General features: G+C 59.9%; 1 protein-coding gene across 2 annotated transcripts in view; it reads right to left on the reverse strand.

Moving 5' to 3' along the window:
- RET (ret proto-oncogene) overlaps positions 1-19,653 on the reverse strand; it is a 53,353-nt gene that overhangs the window by 18,799 nt on the left and 14,901 nt on the right. The window contains exons 2-9 of one of the 2 annotated variants that reach the window (XM_036438024.2): positions 11,146-11,409; positions 9,342-9,629; positions 6,771-7,012; positions 5,484-5,679; positions 3,690-3,889; positions 1,930-2,188; positions 1,120-1,245; positions 143-253 (exon numbers count right to left, since the gene is read on the reverse strand). In XM_036438024.2, coding sequence (XP_036293917.1) covers positions 143-253; positions 1,120-1,245; positions 1,930-2,188; positions 3,690-3,889; positions 5,484-5,679; positions 6,771-7,012; positions 9,342-9,629; positions 11,146-11,409 — 1,686 coding nt within the window. The remainder of the gene's footprint in view (positions 1-142; positions 254-1,119; positions 1,246-1,929; positions 2,189-3,689; positions 3,890-5,483; positions 5,680-6,770; positions 7,013-9,341; positions 9,630-11,145; positions 11,410-19,653) is intronic. The other variant, XM_036438027.2, reaches the window with a different exon arrangement.

A 19,653-nucleotide genomic window follows, 5' to 3' on the forward strand; every position in this document is an offset into this window, starting at 1 on the left:
CAGCATGAGACAAAGGCGGGGACACAAACCCAGGACGTGGCTGGTCAGGTGGAGTGCAGGTGGGCATCCAGGCCTCCCCCGCGCCCCCCACCTCCCAGGGCCGTCCAGGCTGCGGCCGACGGGGCAGGCCCGCGGTGCTTACGGAGGCAGTCCTGGGGGCAGACATGGGGGTTGCTGCTCTCCACGGCATCACAGTGGCCGTCGGGGCAGGTCTTGATGCTGGGGGAGCAGGTGGAGAAGTTCCTGGAGATCCCTGCAACGCACGGTGGGCAGTCACTGCCTGCGGGGCGCAGCCCTGGCCAGCCTTTCCCGTTCACAGCCAGGAGGGCGGGCGGCACCCAGGGCCTCCAGGGACAGCCCAGCCCCTCCCAGGCTGAGCAGTGAAATCCACCAGGCAGCCCTGGCGGGGGGCTCAGCCGGTTGGAGCACCAGCCTGTACACGGCTGTGGGTCCTATCCCCAGTCTGAATGGAAGGCAACTGATGAATGTTTCTCCCTCTCTCTCTCTCTCTCTCTCTCTCTCTCTCTCTCTCTCTCTCTCTCTCCCCTCCTCTCTAAAATCATCAAAAACATGTCCTTTGGGTGAGGATTAAAACTCCCACCCATCAGCCCCACCAGCAGGGGCGTCCCTGAGAAGTGGCTGGGGTGCTGAATGGGTAAGGACAGGTAGGTGGTGAGGGATGGAGGGGCTGTGCCCAGGGGACCAGAAGCCAGACAAGGCGAGCCCCCTTCAAGGCTGCCCTGCCAGAGGGTCCTTGCAGTGGTGGGTGCAGTTTGGAGTTGGCTGCTGTCCGCAGCATAGGCCCTCCCTGCCTGGGGATCCGCCGCCTGGCCTGGGACCTCCTGGGTACAGCCTCCTGGTCCCCTCACATCCCAGCTGTGGCCCAGACCCTCCCAAGTCCAAAGAGAATCCAGCCCCAGCCATCTTTGTTCCCTTGACATGCCCAGCCTGACTGTCCTCATGCCACCCACACCCTGGGCTCATGCCCACCTCCTGGCACAGGAGCCATGGGTGGGACCGGGCTCTGGGGAAGAGAGGAGGCATGAGAAGGACCTGCACAGACCCGTCTTCCAGTCAGCCCTCACCACCCCGCAGGTCCCGGCTCTGTGTGGGGCCTACCTTTGCCGTCTCCCTGTCTCCACTCGCACCTGCCTGTCAGGGAGCCCAGGCCACCGCACTCCTCACACTCCAGCCGCCTCTTGCTGACGGCGCAGGACAGGGGGCAGCCTGGCTCCTCGGCCGTGTCTGCGGGTGGAAGGAAGCAGGTCACAGGGTCAGCCGGCTCCCAGGGCCAGAGCAGCACTGGCCCTGCTTTACCCAAGGGCTGAGTCAGGGGGAGGGAGTAACCGGCACCAGGTGCAGGGGAGTGATGGGGCGGTTGGGAAACGGGGGCACCACAGCCAAAGGGGGCACAGCTACCGGGCTGGGAGAGTACGGAGGGAGGATGACGGGGCCAAGGACACAAGGTTAAAGCCCGAGTTTCAGATAAACAATGAATACCTGCTTTGTGTAAGTGCGTCCCTAACATTTAGACAGACACACCTAAAGACTTGTCTTCTGAGAGACTCTGCAGAGGTTGCACGGGACATACATCAAGAGGTTGTTTTTTTTAACCTAAAATTCACGTTTTATCTGGCAGTCCCGCAGTAAGTGCACGTAAGAATGCACCAACAGGGTGATGGGAGCAGTGCTGACTGCTACGCCGTGTCTCCGGGCGGAGCGGTTTCCCACGCCCCGTCACCCTTCATCCCGCCAGCTGGGCTGTGCGGCGTGCACTGCTGTTCTCATTTTATCTCAGGCTCAGGGAAGGAGACGCAGGCTCAGGACAGCCACCCACCGCGGGAGGGAGCAGGAGCAGGCCTTCTGTGGGGGAAGCCCGCGGCAGTACCACGTCCCGCCCACCCACACCCCCAGGGGCCCGGAACTCACACGTGCCCTCCATGGTGACGAGCAGCGGGCCCTGGGCCTGCCTGCCGGTGGGCTGGTCGGTGGCCACCACCGTGTACTGGAGCTGGGCGCACTCCGGCCGCCACAGGGCCTCCGTGTCGTTCACGAACAGGGTCCCCGAGGCGTCCTCGGCCGAGGTGACCACCCCCAGAGCGCTGCAGTTGGCGCTGGCGAGCTGCAGCTCATACCGCAGGGGGATGCCCGTGAACTCCTGGCCGTTCTCCACGGAGACCTTCCCCACCTAGGCGCAGGCAGAGGGGGTGCGTGGACAGGCTCGTGGGGGAGGCTGGAGGGACCCCCTGGCGGTCTGAGCCCTGGAACAGTCCCCTGCTCATCGGGGCATGGCAGCGGCCCCTGAACTCCCCATCCCCCATGTCCCCGAGCACCTGCCCTGCCCTGCTCTCCCCAGGCCATCGCACCACCCCCTGCCCTGCGCCCGGGAGCCGGGCACTGAAGTCTGGGTCAGCGCTGGCCCTCCAGGCAAGGACTAAGGTGCCGGCTCTTTCCTCACTGCCCCTCCCTGAGGCACAAAGGCCGACGGCTCCCTCCTAGGCCTACCCTCCCTGCCCGGCCAGGCGTTTGGCCTTGGGGACCAGCAGTTCCTGTCCCCGGTGCACGTGGCCAGGATGGCCCACCGCATGGTCAGAGCACAGGGCCTGGCTATACCCAGGACCAGGGCCTTCCTGGGCTTGGCTGGAACCCTGGGAACAGAGGGCTGCCTCGTCACCTCCCCCATCCTCAACGTGAAAGGCCCAGGTGGTGGCTAGTTGGGGAGCTGGGACGTGTTGAAGGGAGGGGGCCCAGGGAGTGCTGGAGGTGAAGGGCCAGGGAGCCAACCCCAGGAACGACCACCAGGACGGCGACAGATGGCATTAACCATGACACCCCGGCTGCTCCCCAGGAGGGGGCAGTAAGTGAAACCAATCCTGCTGCCATTTCAGGTCAGCTTAAGAAGTGCTCACACAAAACGTTCTAGAAAGAACTGCACCAACACACTAAGCTAGGGGTGTCGAACTCAATCAGAGAAGGGGCCAAAACCTAAAATCCAGCCTAAATCGCGGGCCGAATGGTTTACTGAACAGTCATAAACTGTCATTGTGATGGAAACGCAGCGGAGTGCAGTGATGACAGCGTGGTGAGGGCCACATTGCAAGGCCTGGCGGGACGGATTTGGCCCGTGGGCCTTGTGTTTGACACATGTGCACTAAGCACTGTCTGATTGGTCTTCTTTCAGGAATACTGCCGACTCTAATTGTTTGCACTTCCCATCGTCCTGTGCCTATGGCAGGTGCACACGTGCTTACAGCAGGCACGTGGCGCGCCTCCTCTCCCCCGGGCCCAGTGGAAGGCCCGGTGATACAGCCCATCCGTGAGGACGGGCTTTGGACGTGTGGAGCTACGTGACCAACGTTTCTGTAACCACTTTTTCATAACAACCTGCCAGGGACGTCTCTCCACCTCAGCTTACACACACCTGCTGGGCACTGCTCTTACCCTCGTACAGAGCCGTCTTACAGACACCAACCACGGAGAGAACAAAATACAAAGATAACGGACAAGTTATCTTGCCACTCCACCCCTCAGCGCCTCCCGGGCCACTCCATGTACGCGTTAGCCCGGGGAGAGGTGTCGCTACCCGGCCTGGCTTGCCATCTGCTAGACCGAGTGCCCACCCGAGGAGCGCCCACCCGAGGGAGTCCCCGCCCTCCACACCCCCAGGCTGCGGCGGGCAGAAGGCTCACCTGGGCGAAGCGGCGGGCCCGCCTGCTCACGGTGAAGGCGTAGGCGCCAGGCAGGCGCAGGCTGACGGGCAGCACCGACACGTTGAAGTGCAGGAGGAGGGTGCCCTCGCCCGGGCCCTGGAAGCTGGAGTCGTTGACCAGCACGGCCAGCTGCAGGGAGCGGCTCTCCGAGATGGGCAGGCTGCGGTTGAGGACCAGCCCTGCGGGAGGGGGCACCGTGATGACGGCCAGGCGCTGCAGCCTCCTCCCAGGTGCATACGCTGCCCACACATGCCCACGGCTGACAACATGTACCTACACACACACACACACACACACACACACACACACACACACGGTGGTGGGCAGGTAACAGACCTGGCAGCTGGCAATAGGTTAGAACCCCTATTTAAACGTTAGCTGTGGTACTGAACAGAAAGTATTGTATGTACATACCGTGTGTGTGTGTGTGTGTGTGTGTCTGTGCGCACAGGGTATGTATGGAGTAGTGTGTGTGAGGATATGTATGTGTGTATGGAGTATGTGTGTGTACTGTGTGTGTGTGTGTGTAGAGTGTGTGTATGGAGTATGTGTATGTACTGTGTGTGTGGGGGGTGTGTAGTGTGTGTATGGAGTATGTGTGTGTACTGTGTGTGTGTGTGGTGTGTGTATGGAGTATGTGTGTGTACTGTGTGTGTGTGCAGTGTGTGTATGGAGTATGTGTGTGTACTGTGTGTGTGGAGGGTGTGTTTGTGTATGGAGTATGTGTGTGTACTGTGTGTGGGTTATGTGTGTGCTGTGTGTGTGGTGTGTGTATGAGGTGTGTATGTGTGTGTGTTGGGACTGTGTGTGATGTGTGGGCACACAAGAGGCCAAGACTGGCACCACTGAGGCCCTGGGCAGGCTGCTGGCCCTCCTGGCCCCTCCCTGAGAACTCTCGGCAGCAGCCACCTCCGGGGGGGCGGGACTCCCACGCCCCGGGCCCAGGAGCCAGTCCACTCCGCCCCTGCCATGGCCGAGGCTGTGGCGTGGACAGGAAGGATGGAGGTGGGGCCTGGCACAGAGGCCAGAGTGAGCGGGGAGGTCTCCCGCACACGGCAGGAGCCTTCGAGGGCTCCGTAGGGGAGGGGAGGGTGTGAAAGAACCGTGACCAGGCCAGGAAGAAAGGGGAAAAGGCCCCAGTGTCCCCAGGATCCCCAAACAAGGACCCAGGTGCAGGGGTGCTTGAAAGGTGAGCCCAGGAAGCGGGCAGGAGGGCTGGGAAGGGGCAGGGAGGCCAGGCAGCTCAGGAGAACGCCCTGCGTGTAGGGGAGCACTGCCAGCACCCGGGCCCAGCCCTGCAGGCCCTTCCAGAGCCGGACAGCACACGCCTCAGGGCCCCCCCCCCCCCCCGGCGCCACTCCGGTGTGAAGCTGCTACTGTGCACAACGAGCGCGGCAGCGGAGAGCTGCTGGCCGAGAAGGTGGAGGGGCAGTATCCTCAGGCACTCGGCCATCTGGAGGGCAGCAAAGTAGGTGCCAGGGTCGGAGAAAGGACTCGGGCGAGGACGTGTGCTTGCAGTGGGCAGTGAGCCGGGCGAGGGCAGCACGGAGAGGCGTGGGCCTGCAGGGGCAGCCGTGGGGCAGCTCAGGAAGAGAGGGCGGCTTGTACAAGCCCACCACAGTGGATGCGGCGAGCCCGCCACAGACAGGGGCTGGGTGAAGGGTTGTCTGGGACTCAGAGGGCCAGGCTCGGTGTCGGTGTGTGCAGGGGACTTCCCTGACCAGCAACAGGGGCTGCCAATTTCCCGGGGCCCAGGCCACGCCCAGCCCTTACTGTAGTCGTGCACCGTGGCCCGGATGAAGCCGCCGTCGGCCTGGACCAAGGTCTCGTTGGGGGAGTGCTCCACGCGGAAGGTCTGGAGGGCCCAGGCGTCTCCCGGGAGCAGTGTGCCCGTGTACCGCCTCAGCAGCTCCCCGGAAGCCGGCACCACATCCGGATCGAAGACATGCAGCGTGGCCACCACAGTGCCCTGCAGGAAACGGGGTGCCGGTCAGAGCTCCTGCGCCTGAGATGCAGGGAGGGCACGCCCCCTGCAGGGGACTGGGTCTGCACAGAGCTGGCTCTGGGACAGACTGACCGGGGCTCCCGTCCCCACAGGGCCCCTTGCCCCCCCAGCCGTCACCCTCCCTGGGCCACGTGCTTCGCCTCCCCTGTGAACAGGTGGTGGGAACCCACAGACTGCCTGTGCAGATGGGTGAGAGCGGATGCCGGGGGTCTGCAGACACGCCCCAGCCAGGCCCCCGCAGAGCACGGCGAATGCTCCTCTCCCGAGCCAGCCGGACCCGCAGGGAGGAGGGGTCAGCTCAGTGCTGCCCAGCGACACACAGCAGGGCGGATCCACGCCCAGGCGCCCACCAGAACACTCTCCTCCCAGCAGCTGGCCACCAGGCTGGAGAGGGCTGTAAGGACGGCTCTGGGCAAAGCCACAGGACACCTTTGCGAACGGAATCCCCGACTGTCACCCCTGCCAGGGCCAGGGGACATTTCCTCATGAGATGTGCTTTCCTTATGGCACTCTCACCAAGCCCGGGCCTGCGGTGCCCAGAGAGGCAGGCAGGCCCCTCACCACCTGCCCGCCCTCCCAGTGCCTTTGCAGGCTGGTTGGCTGCAGGACAGCCTGAAGCCCAGCAGGTGGCAGGTGCGCTCCACCTGTGTACAAGAGAGGGTTGGGGCTAGGATGGACGGGGCGGCCCCCAGAGATCCCCCCTCCACCTGCCACCCCTGCCTTTCTCCACCCCTGGCGACTCTCCCAGAGTCTCAAAGCCGTCCCACCCCACCTGGTGAAGACTGAGTGCCGGTGGAAGGGAGCGCCCTCCAGCCAGCTGCCGTCCTCTCCCTCCTGGGGGCACTTGTGTGCCCCTAGATGCAGGCCCTTAGCCTCCCCCTCCTGCTGGGACACAGGCTGGGTCCCCAGGGCCCTGGCCACCCCGTCAGGGGCCAGCTGGGAGCTGGCCAGGTTGCCCCGGAGGCAGGCAGAACGCCCTGACAACCTACCAATGGAAGACTAGAGGGACTAATAAGATGGGCCCACAGACAACGCGCAAGCGCAAGGGGACACACCTTCTTCCGCTTGAACTCCACGACGGCGCTGGCGGTGTCCACGCCGTCCAGGAGGGAGGGCGCCGAGTCGTCCTCGTCGTACACGGTCACGGGGAAGGGCACCAGCACCTCCTCCTCGCGCGCGCCCGTGCGCACTGTGCAGGCGGCCACCAGCTCGTACTTCTCCCGGCGCTCGCGGTCCAGGGCCCGCCGGGTGCTCACCTCCAGGCTGTCGGAGGCGCAGCGGAAGGGCAGGTTCTCACCTGCGCAAAGCAGACCAGGAACCCCAGTGTGACCCGGGCTGGGACGGCCGCGCTGCTTCCTGAGGCCCAGCAGGAGCTGCGGGGGAGCGGCTCTGGCTCAGCAGAGACATCATGTGCAGGCCTGTGTGCTCCTGAGCTCTCCTGCGGCCACAGCCGGCAATGGCGCTGATGGATGGAGGATGGGGACGGGGAGGCCCCGCAGGTCCCATCTCACCACCCAGGGAGGGCCCCGCTCCCTTCGCCTGGGCTGTGGGTGGCATCCGCTCAGCCAGGCTGCAGGCCCAGAGGTCCAGCTGCCAGCACTTGCTGCTTTTTGAAGACAATGTTAGTTTTTTTTAAGTGACGGAAGTAATATGTGTTCATTTTAGAGAACGTGAGAAGTCAAGGCACAATCCCACCACCAGAAAACAAACACGGGGACAGCTAGCGAGTGATTTGCTGTGAACACAGATACTTCCTCGGCCGGGTTCGCAGCCTGCTCTGCAGCCCCGGGCTGAGTGGCTCAGGGCTGGTCGCTGTGTGCCTAGCGTGGGCGCAAGGGGCCACATGCTGACCTGACAGCTCAGGGGAGGCCTGCATGGAGGTCTTGCAAACTCAGAGACCTAAAGTCCCCACAAAGGATGATGGTCTGAAATTAAACTTCAACTAAACGCAGTGATGGTGGGCAGTTATATCCTAGGCCAGTATCTTCACTGACAAGATCAACTTTTACCTTAAATGAGCCTATCTGTCTTTTTGCATCTATGATAACATACCCTTGAAATATCTGGGTAACTTGTAACGAACCTTTTTCTGGAGCCCCTGGGGCACAACCAAATGTGGTGAGTGCCAGGACAGATCCCACAAATTCCTTCATTATCATGTCTATTGTTCCTGCACCCACCTAAGTGTGTGCCCATCATTTATTTCACTTTTTATCCAACCCCAGGGGTTTCCCCAGCTTTGTTTTATCTCACCTCCTTAATCCATCACCAATGAATTTCATGTGACCCACCTACATCCCCTCCTTTGATTGCAATGTATAAATACAGATGTAACCCACCATTCTCCGGAGCGTTACCTCAATTCCTTGAGGTTCTGCTTCCTGGCATATGTCGACAGTTTGGCTCAAATAAACTCACAAACTTCTTTACAGGTTTCAGTGGTTTTTTCTGATAACATCCCCCCCGCCGAGGATGAGTGGATGAGACTAGCACGCCTGCTTCTCCCCGGCACTGCTGTGCATTTAGTGACTCCCCATCCTCCCAAAACCCAGCGAGGGGGGGCCAGCAATGACAACACACTTTTCAACCCAGTCCGTCCAGGAACTTCCTCCTCCAGGAACACCCAGAGGCCGGGAATGCTGGGGGCGGGGGGTCAGCCCGGAGGGTGACGTCACCGACACTTGGTGGGAAATCTCAAGTCTCTCCCATCAGAGCCACATAGTAACATGTGGATTACACATGTGGGGAATGCGTGTCGTATACTGTTTCCCTCTACTGATATGGTTACAAAGAAAATTTAACTGTGTCATTCTTTGCCAGCGGGAGCAGCGCGCTAAACCATATGCCTGGGGACAGGCTCGCAGAGATCCGTACCCCTGCCCGGGACAGACAAAGGATGGGCTTTGCTTTTCCGAGAGTCTCTGACATCAGTATCGTGTGTGATAAACCTGGGGTGAGTCCAGGTACCACACACCAGCAGTCCAGCCTCTGTGGCCTTTTTTGAGTCCCTGTTCCTTGTCTTTAAATGGTTTCTCACGTGACCACACAGCTCACCTGCACGGGGATCACACCCCCTCCCCCACACTCCCTCCCCCACACCGCAGCCCTCACAACTAACTGCTCAGACAGAACCCTGCAGCCTGTGTGGGTGCTTCACCCCTAACACAGCAGCCAAACGAACCCTTTAACGGTAAGTTAGATCCTGTCACTGCCCCCTCAAAAGCCTTCCGAGACTCCTCAGTCCCTCAGTGGGCAGCCCAGGCCACTCCCCAGAAACTTCTCTGACCTCCCATCACGCACAGCATGCCCTCCGTGGAGTCCCCCTGAAGACAGCAGCTCCGCCACTCCACTCTCCTGGCTCCCACCTCGCCCCTTTCAGAGCTGCCCCACTTCCTCAGTTCACGTTCGCTCTCTCCGCTCTCCGCCCACCACAGGAATGGCAGCCCCAGGCAGGCTGGGCTTCTGCTGGTTTGTCGCCTCCTTAGCCCTGGGCACGGTGCCCGGCCCCGAGGCACACACAGGCCTCCTGGGACGCGAGATGAATGGACACCGTGGTGGCCATTCATCGTGTCCCTGCGCCTGGCACACAGCGGGCACGGAGGAGCGGCCGCGAGGCCCGCACTCACCTCCCAGCAGCCTGTAGGCCGCGCTGACGTTGGGGCAGAGGAACTGCACGGGCAGCTGGCGGAACTGGTGGAAGGTGCCCGGGGGCCGGTTCTCCCGGATCCGGAAGGAGGGCTCCCTGTCCGGGAAGCAGAGCTCCCGGGGCTGGAGGGAGCCGCACGCCGGGAAGGAGGCGTTGATGAAGGAGAAGTAGATGCGGGCGCAGCCTGGCCACTGGCACTCGCCCTCACGCAGGGGTGTGGGCATCAGGAAGACCTGGAGGTAGACGGTGAGCTGGGGGAAGCCGCCGTCTGCAGAGAGAGAGAGGCCGGGCCCAGGGTGTCAGCCACACCTGCCAGGCGGCCGGAGCTGGAGGGGAGGGCAGGAGCTCCGGTGGGTGGGAAGTCAGTCCTCACTGTGGTCAATGGGCCCGGCGGAGCTCTGACCTGGCCGTCGCCTCCTGCTGGCCCCCACTGCCTGCACCTGGGCTCTGTCTGCTTCCTCTGCCTAGACTCATCATCGCCAACCCTTCCAGTCATTCAGGTCTCGGCTCAAACTCTGCCCTCAGCGGGGTGCCCTGGCTCCCCAGGCCGCCACACCCTCCCCAGGCAGCTTCCTCCAGGAGCCCCCGCAGACACACGATGTGGACAGAGTGCCTTGCACCCAGAGGTGGGATCTCCAGCAAATTCCATGATGGAGGCACCACCCTGACTCCCTTCCGCTGAGGTCTGGACCTCAGCTGGGTGGGGGACTCCTCCTGAACCCGTTCTCTCGGCCACGGCAGTGGCCGCCCCTCACATCTCCGTACTCCTGACTCCTCTTTGCCTCTCACTAGCCTGTGTTTTATTGCCAATCCCCGTCAAGGCTACTAATTCTCTGTACAGGTTCCCTGTTGAAATGAGAGTGTGTGTTCGCCCCCTGCTGGCCCCGGCAGTGCACAGGCTGCCCTCCTGGAGAGGCTGCCGATGAGGTGGCCAATGAGACGGCGCCTGCAGCAACTTCCACTCTGGCCTCCACCCAAGCCCTGCTCTGCCAGCCCCCTCCCCCCAGGGGCCCCGGGATGAAGGTGACGGCAACTGCGTGCATAAACAAGACCCTCTCAGACACCACCTCCTCCAGCCGTCTGGGGTGCCCTCTTTACTCGGGGTCCCTGATTTTCCTTGGCAAATCGGTGCAGTCTTTCTGCCCTACTGGGCAGTGGCCCCCACGGGCATTCACGGGCTGCCTGCCTCTCACCCGCGCACGGCAGCTCAGGGCTGGTGTGAGGGCCCAGCGGGGACCTACTGGGTGTGCAATCACCATTTTGTGCCACAAGGCACTACCCTGCTTCACACCCCTTCCCGTGCCTGTACCAGGGTCACGCACGGCCTCCACCGGGCTCTGACCCCAGCTCTGAGGGCCTGGCCAGATCATTCATCTGCTCCACCCGACCCAGGTCCCCAGCAGGTGCCAAGAGCAGCGTGCTGCTGATGGTGAGACAGGCTGTCTGTGCAAAGTGCTGCGTCTCCAGCAAGAGCCAGGTCGTTTGCTAAAGAGAAACCTTGGGATTCTCCAGCCCCTCATAACCCCTCTCATAGCCCCAAATCCCTGTTAACCGGTAAAGGCACCTGGGTCCAGTGAGGAGAGAGCACCCCATCCTTCACATGGTCCTTCCAAGTCCTGGAAGAGCAGAAGGCCCAGGGCCACCAGCTGCCCCCAAACTTATCCTGGGCACGGAGTCAGGTCAGCCTCCCTGCCTCTCACACAGCAGAGACCCCCTGAGCCTCAGCGAGGGCGTGCTGTGGGCAAGCTGCGGGCGTGGGGGAGGAGGCGGGTGGGCAGCCTTACTGCGCAGGCTGAGCTGCTCCCAGGAGCTGTGGTTCAGGCTCCGGTGAAGGAAGAGCAGGCCGGTGTCCTCCTCGATGCGGATCCAGTCGTTCTCGTGCAGCCGCCTGCGGTAGGCGCCGTAGAGGTGCTGGCCCAGGCGGAAGCTGGCCACCTCGTTGGGGGCGTCGCGCAGGGCGTGGACGTAGAGCAGGGGCGTCCCGGCCGGCTGGTCCACGTACAGCTTCTCCCAGTACGCGTCCCGGGAGAAGTAGAGTCCCAGCGGGGCTGCAGGGAGCAGGGGATCGAGTGAGGGGCGGGGACGCAGCCAGGAGCAGGCCTCCTGGGCACAGGGGCGTTCCCAGCGGCTTCAGTTCACCCTGGGATAAAAGATGCTCACGGATAAAGGAAACTTGCTCACTTAAGACTCTGAACCGACTAGGGCTTTCTCATCTGCGTCTCTAAGAACACCAACACACAATTATTTGTCCAGTTAAACATTAGCTGAAAATGTACTGCTTTCAAACGGAAAAAGGAAGAAAAGGCAGTCTACAGTAGCTGCAAAACCATTCTCCACCGTTGCTCCATGAGCACGTGACCCATGTGGACGGGGCTCCCCCCCCCCCCCCCCCCCCCCCCCCCCCGGCTCCGAACAGGTCCCCTGGAGCCGGAGTTTCCCGTGGAGAAGACGCAGCCACACGGGCTGGGCAGGCAGGTGTGGCCAGAAATGAAGAAAGTGCCTTATAAGAAACACATTTTTATCTGAAGGTAGATGCTCTCCTACCACATGACCCGGAAATTCCGCTCCGTTTGTCCAAGAGGAGGGGAAGCTTGCTCGCCAATGGCAGGTTGTGCACAGCCTGAGCCAGGGCGGCCTCAGGCCCTTAGGGGAACACATCAGCCAGGGTCTGCACAGGAGGCGTCCTCGGTGGCAATTCAAAGGGGTGGACGAGCGACGCTGGATGACTTGGGGCAGTCCCAGACATCGGGCCACGTGAAGGGTCAGGCACAAACCAACACCTACGGCACGACCTGGACTGCTTCTAGGTGATGGAAATCTGACTGGCTTCCTGTTGGGGGCAGCAGACTGGGAGGGACAGGAGAGAACGCTCTGGGGACACAGAGGCTCCGTATCCTGATGTGGGCACATCCACTGGTCAGCAATGCACAGCCAAGGTGTGTGCATTTCCGCCTACGTTAACGCTGCCGGAAGCCCTGCTTGCCGAGGGGCCGTGGGGAGAGCTGGGAATGCCCCGGGAAAGGGAAGGGAGATGCTGACCCTGGCCGGCGGAGGGGCATGTGCCCGAGACCCCAGCTCCCAGGGCTGCAGGGAACCCGGCTGGGTGTGGGGAGGGCAGGTGCGGGTCCACCAGACAGCACATAGGTCCCTGGGCAGCCTGGGTCCCCCGGAGGCCCGACACCCCCACCGCGGTGGCCTCCTTGGGAGCACTGCGGCTGCTGGCGACCAGGCGTGTGTGACGAGAGGCAACAGAGCTGCTGCCAGCCTGCTCTGCTGGGACACACGCCCCGGCCTGGTCACTGGGTGAGCCCGCGAGGAGGGCCATGAAGACGGCTCTCGTGGGGGAGGAGCGGGGGGGGGCGGCGGAGGAGGGGACACGCAGATGCTCTGCCCAGAGGTCCACCTGCCAGGTAGGCAGAGCAGATCCAGTGTGGGGTCCGCCCTTCCAGTGGTTCAGGGGCTGGGATGAGCTGAGCTCCTGGGAGCCCCCGCCCCCAAGCTGATGCAGCCCCACACAGAGCACATCTGCAGGGGAGAGCGCAGAATCCGCGTGGGGCCCAGGCCGCTGCTGCCAAAAGGGGGTTGCGGGCCAGGCAATGACTGTGAGCAGAAACAGACCTAAATGCACTTAAAATGCCTTCCAGGTGGCGCCTGGCGCAGGGCACGCTGCCTTCATGCTCCTCCTCGTCACAAACACGTTCAGATGGAAACACATGTGCTCCAGGGCGGGAGGGGGGGATGTGGGTGCAGGGCCGGCCTCAGGGGGGTGCAGCCTGGGCAGTCCCAAAGGGCCCACACTTGGGTTTAAAGCTCCGTCGTCACCGTCTTGAAATTCTACTCCCGGAAGGGCTTTCTTTACAGGATGTGCACAAGGGCCCCACATCTCCACTCTATCCTGGGCCCCACAAAGGACGCCCCAGTCTGGGGGGGGGGGGTGAGGGTCTGGGATGGGCCACCGGTGTCCATTTCCGTGGCCTGCAGAGTGCTGACCTCTTCCCAGCCTCAGTTTCTCCAACTGAACCAGGGGAGGACGTGCCGGAGAGAGGAGCAGCCAGCGGAGGTGCGGACAGGCCTCAGCTTGGCACAGGCTCACACTGTGCAAACCTCTCACTTCAGAACCAAAACCCCGGTGAGCAGACCCCTTTACTGCCCCATTTCACAGCTACAACACTGATCCTGGGAAGGGAGGGGCGTCACCCAGTCCGACTGCTGGAGGTTCTACATCTTGGGGTTCAGCACAACAGCTAACAAAGTGGTGGTGGGAGTCGGGATGAAGGCAGATGCTGAGGTTGCTGGAGGCCGAGGGCCAGTCTGGCTGGTGCCCCACGGCGGGCACCTTCCTGCCGGAGGGCTGCCCGGCACCTGCCTGGGGAACTCTGGGCAGCCAACAGCAGGACCTGCAGGCCTCTCCCACCCTCGCCTTCCGCCTGTGAGGCCCCGCGGAGACAGAATCCTCCCACCCTCGCCGGACGTTTTGCCGTCAGGCTTGGCCAGCATCGCCCTCCGTGCACCTCGGGGCTCTGCTTCCCCGGCTGCCCCTGGGCCCGGGCACCATGCCGAGGGGCGAGGAGCTGGCTCTTCTCACACGGGACAGGCAGGTCCTGCCCGCCTGCCAAAACGACGCCGGGAGACTCCAAGGCGTGTGTGTGCGCCCGCACACGTGTATCACACTTTGTGCACACGGGTGTGAGGATGCGGGAACAGAGACAGGGGCCCACAGACCCCAGACCCCGTCTGTTCCGATCCTGGCCCAGCCCGGCGGAAAAGACGCAGAACGAACGTTCAGTGGGGTGAAGTGCCGTCCGGTTACAGAAAACCGGAGAACCAAGTGACCCTTAGAGAGATGGAGTTACACGTTTATTACGCGCGGCTCCAGAGGAAAATTTCTCTCCAATTCTGGGCCCCAACATGGAGGAACTTTCCTCTATTTATATGTTTTTACCTTCTTTGTCTCCCAAATATGGGGTGTTCCCAGCCCTCTTTGCAAGTTCTTAAAGAGCCCCTACGTGCTGGGGCCTTGGGACCGCAGCCAAAGGACTGGCCTGGTGCCAGCACTGATAACTTCATCCAGGGAAGGTTTAATGGCCTTTCCGAAGTGGGAGTCGTCTTATTTTCCTTATTATTTAAGTAAGGAAGGAAGCATTTACAGAAGCCAAATAGCAGGGTTAAAATGTCAAACAGCAGTTTTTCTGTAAGATGGATGCTTCAGTCCAACTTCCAGAGGGTTTTCTTTACAAGCAAACCCCCCCTGAGTCTGCCACGCAGGCATGGAAGGCTCTTGTCACCCAGCCGGGGTTCTGCTTCTGCCTTGACCTTTTCGCAGCCAGGCCAGGCAGGTTTCAATCCTCCGTGCTTGGCTGGGATGTTCAATTTATTCATATTTGATGCAGATGGAATAGGCCCAAGTCCTCTCCTTCCTCTGGTTTATTCAACCCTTCACGAGAGCACACGTGTGCACACATGCATGCCCACACCGCCCACATACATGCACATATATTCTCAAGGCAACCCGGGACCCTCTGAGTGCCCCCTCTGTGAAGATGCTGAGCCTCATCAGCGGAGGCCACCGCAGGCACACAGTGTCTCCCTCCGGCCACACGCAGTCCCAGCACCGGCGCAGCCCAGCCTGAGCCCGCACCGGCCTTCCTGAAGCTCCCAACTCACACACGTGCCTGCCCCCCTCGTTCCCCGGGCCTCCGGGTCTCCACTGCTGGCCTCACGGCTGCACGCCAGCCTGGGCCCTGCTCGCCCCCCCAACTTCTCCACGGGCAGTGGGCTGACCCCAGCCTGGGGTGGGGGCTTCTTCCCTGGGTACCCTCCCTCTGGGAGCCTGGGGGTGCCCACAGAGCTCCCATATCCTCGCCGTAGGTCTCATCACAGCTTAACAATCATGCGTATGTGAACTTCTCCACTTTTCACCGCTCCGTGGGTGCTATTTCCTGACTGGACCCAGACTGATACACCTCTCTCTCTCTCTCTCTCTCTCTCTCTCTCTCTCTCTCTCTCTCTCTCCACACACACACACACACACACACCCCACGGACAGGCTGCATAGTCTCACACACACATTGGTGCACACTTTCCCCATCCCATTCTCAGTGCAGACACACGGAGCCCTGCCAGGCCCTGACTACGGCTCACCTTCCTCGGCTCTCCATAGTCCTGGCCATTAGGGGCCACTCAGCTCACCTGAGGTTCCACTGACCTCGCCACTTCCTGTGGTGAGTGTATGGCCCTCTGACCACGCAGGCACCTCTGGCCAGATGCCCCCTCTCTGGGCCTGCCCTTCAGGCTGTTCTGAGCATCGGTGAGCCACACTCACCATGGTCCCCTGCCACGGAGACCCAGACAACTAAACATGGCAGCAGGAGAGCCAGATTTGGGGCTCTTCTGACAAAGAATTTGTGAAACGGTGTGGCCCAAGAAGTGTGTGTGGTCACATGCGTGTGAGGGCAGGGCCTTCCCGCAGGCCCATTCACCAGGCGGCCCACCCCTGCCCTCGCTGAGGCCTGGAGGGTGCAGGTCACAGCTTTATTCAGGCCCAGCCGTCTCTCTACAAGGCGATTTCCTAATGCTATCGTCTGTGTTGGATAGGTCCCAGCATTCTTGTAAATTCTTTCCCTGCTGAACGTTACAATGTAGCAGAGATTTTTGCAGACACAGCTGTCAACAGGATGAGCTTGCCAGGAACCCAACCAGGTAAGTGGAGCCAATTTCAAAGAAGAAAGTAACATGCAATTAACCAAATGGCATCGTTAAGCAGTGGCTAAGCCTCTCTTGTGGGAGACAAAGTTTGTGGATTCCCCTCTCCTTTGTGTACTTGCTGCAAGGAAATAAAATACCCAGCAACACCCGGTGTCAACATCCCAAGTAGGATTGTTGGTGACATCTTCAGTGGGAATGCAGGCAGCTCCCATGGGCTCCTCCCCGGGTGCCCCCTGCCCCCTTGCGGACCAGCTGTCCCTGTGGAGGGTCCCTCCGGCCTCAAGCCAGGACCCAGGCACAAGTGCTTGGCACCATCACTCAGGATTTGGCTTGTCCACCCATGGTCCCTCCTATATCCCATTCACTAGTCTCTTTATTCTGGTTGAATATTGGATACATAGAAGGAATACATTTTACATAACGTTTACCCTGAAAGTAGACCCTACAGTAAACACCATGAACCCATGGCCAGCCTTACTGGACACCAAGCTAAACTGCTGCTCCCACCACCCTCCCGTCCACTCCATCCCACTCACAGCAAACATGGACCTGTGTCTCGCCTGTCTCTTGCCTTTTACCAACTCCAGACTTACAGGGGTGAGCGCTAAAACCAGGCCTGGCAGGGCTCAGGGCGTCCGCACTAAGTGAGCAAGAGAATGGGGTGGGACGTGTCTACCTGAAACTCAGATAATATGTATGTCAACTGTACTTGGGAAATTAAAAATACTTCCACCTCACTCTTGGAAGGCACTTCAGCTGGGCCGGGTTGCCGGTCCTGTGGAGGCCGACTCCTAGTATGTCTTTGGTTTCTGTTGCTGCTGCGAACTCCACACTCATCCCAATGGCCTCTCCCTGCCTCTCTCCTCTCCAGGTGCCCTGGGACCTCCCGCCTGGAGTTCTCCGTTTCACCACCACCACCAGCGTGCTCACCTCCCATGCTCGTCTCCCCCTCTGGTGACGGAAGCCCCTATTCTTTCTCCAGATTCTCCTCTAGCAAACAGCGACCAGTCCCCAGTTCTAACTGCCACCATTGCAGACACCACAGCGCCTGCCAGTTCACCAGCCCGGACACCTCGACCCCTACTGCCAGATGCGCCTCTCCATCAACCGTTCCACTGCCATGTCCTGTCTGGCTTAGCAGACCCCCACCCCTGCTCCTCCCACTCCTCCCACCCCAGTCAAGGCTCCTCTCCTCCCCCCCCCCCCATTTAGGCCAAACAGCACAGAGTCCCCCGGAGCCCTTTCTTCTTCCACCCTTTGGACCGGCCCACAGACTGCCCCTGCCACACCCCAGGTAAGCGGCCACGCTCCCTCACCTGAAGATACCACAGGCTCACCCAGCCTCCGCCAGCCACTCCGCACCCCAAGGGCCACTTGCCAACGGGCAGCCAGGCTCAGCTGAGTCAGGCTGCCCATCTGCAGCGCAGCATGCTCTGCCCGCGGTTGCAGAGTAAGACACAGCTTCTCATCGGGGCGGGGGGTCCACTACTCCCCCCCACTCACCCCTCCCAACTCTGCCACCAGGTGCCCACCTTCCGGCCACAGTGGCCAAGTCACCGCTGAATGAATCAGTGGATGAATCGATGAAGAACAAACCGACCAATAAATGGTTTCACGAACAGGTGGGAAGTGGCTGCACATTTTTGAGGAACAGTCAGAATTTGGGGTGGAAGGGGCGGCACCGGGGAGGTGGGGGAGAACACACGCGGTTAAGAGGCCCTGGCTTGGTCTGATGGGTGGACAGTCAGTAGCAGGGTGAGGCACACAGAGCCACGTGGGTGGATGCCCCTTCTGCTCACGAGACTCCTATGGGCATAACGCCCTCCAGTGCACTGGCTGCCCCGGGGAGGCCAATGGCTGGTGCTGAGCCAACCGCCAGCAGGCTGAGAACAAAACCGCTGACCCAGCTCAGGAAGCACCTGAGTGGTGATGGAGGAACCCAGCCAGCAGGTGATGTCAGTTAACCAGAACATGTGTGCTCACACATGTTCGTGCACAGGCAGGCTCGCTTTGCTTCACCCCCCCCCCCCCAATCACTGTGCTTTGTCTCGGCTGGAGGCTGCTTTTGCAAGGGACTATAATGTCTTATGCTTTTAGGAAGAAAGGGGAGGCTCTGTGGCAAGTAACAAATTTGGGGAGTATTTAAAAGGAATATCAGCTTTTAAAATTAATCAGGGTATCCTAGGAAACCCAAAACATCAATCAGAAAGAATGCATGCACCCCTATGTTTATAGCAGCACAATTTACAATAAGTAAGATCCGGAAACAGCCCAAGTGCCATCAGTAGATGAGTGGGCAGAAAAGCTGTGGTACATTTATACCAGGGAATACTAGGCAGCAGTAAAAAGAATGTCTTACCCCTTGAGACAGCCTGGAGGGACCTGGAGAGTATTACGCTAAGTGAAATAAGCCAGTCAGAGAAAGAGAGGTATCACATGATCTCACTCATATGAGGAATCTAATAAGTAACAAAAATAAACTGATGAATGGAGTGGATCAGAGACATGGAAGCCTGGAACAGAGTGCAGAATCTCAGAGGGAAGGTGGGGGAGGGGGATGGGAGGTGATCAACCAAAGACCTTGAATGCATAAGTGCCTAATACTTGGACACAGCCAGTGCAGTGGTGAGAGCCTGGGGTGGTGGGTTGGAGGGGGTTGATTAAAAAAATCCAATTAATTGTGGTAAAATACACATAACATCAAATTTACCATCTTTTTTTTTTTTTTTTTAAAGTCCTTCTCCCCCACTGATTTTTAGAGAATGGAAGGGACAGGTGTGTGGGGCAGGGGCGGGGGAAGAGGGAGAGGAAGAGAGAGTGGGGAAGAGACAGACAAATAGAAAGAAATATCGATGTGGTAGAGACACATCAATTGGTTGCCTACTGGTGATTAAACCTGCAACCGAGGTACATGCCCTTGACCAGGAATCGAACCTGAGACCCTTTGGTCTGCGGGGCCAACGTTCTAACCACTGAGAAACTCAGCCAGGATAAACTCATCATCTTAATTAAGTGCAAAGTTCAGTTGCATTAAGTGTACAGTTCATGCCTGTGCACGAACATGTGTGTACACGTGTGAGCACACATGCTCTGCAACCATCACCATCATTCATCTCCAGAACACTTTCATCTTGTAAAACTGAAACTCTGTACCCACTAAACAATAACTCCACGCCCCCCACTCCCTCCAGCCCCTGGGAACCACCATGTGACTCTGTCTCTGAGTCTGATGACTCTAGGTGCCTCATGAATAGAATCATATATTTGCCTTTCTGTCACTGGCTTAATTTCACTTACCATAAGGTTCTCAAGATTCACCCATGTTGTAGCATGTATCATAATTTCTTTCCTTCTTAAGGTTGAATAATACTCTATTATTTATTTATTTTTTAAAATATATTTTTATTGATTTTGTACAGAGAGGAAGGGAGATAGAGAGTTAGAAACATCGATGAGAGAGAGTCATCGATCAGCTGCCTCTTGCACACCCCCTACTGGGGATATGCCGGCAACCAAGGTACATGCCCTTGACTGGAATCGAACCTGGGACCCTTCAGTCCCCAAGCCGACGCTCTATCCATTGAGCC

Source organism: Pipistrellus kuhlii, unplaced genomic scaffold (genome assembly GCF_014108245.1).
Source record: "Pipistrellus kuhlii isolate mPipKuh1 unplaced genomic scaffold, mPipKuh1.p scaffold_m20_p_15, whole genome shotgun sequence".
Classification (NCBI taxonomy): domain Eukaryota; kingdom Metazoa; phylum Chordata; class Mammalia; order Chiroptera; family Vespertilionidae; genus Pipistrellus; species Pipistrellus kuhlii.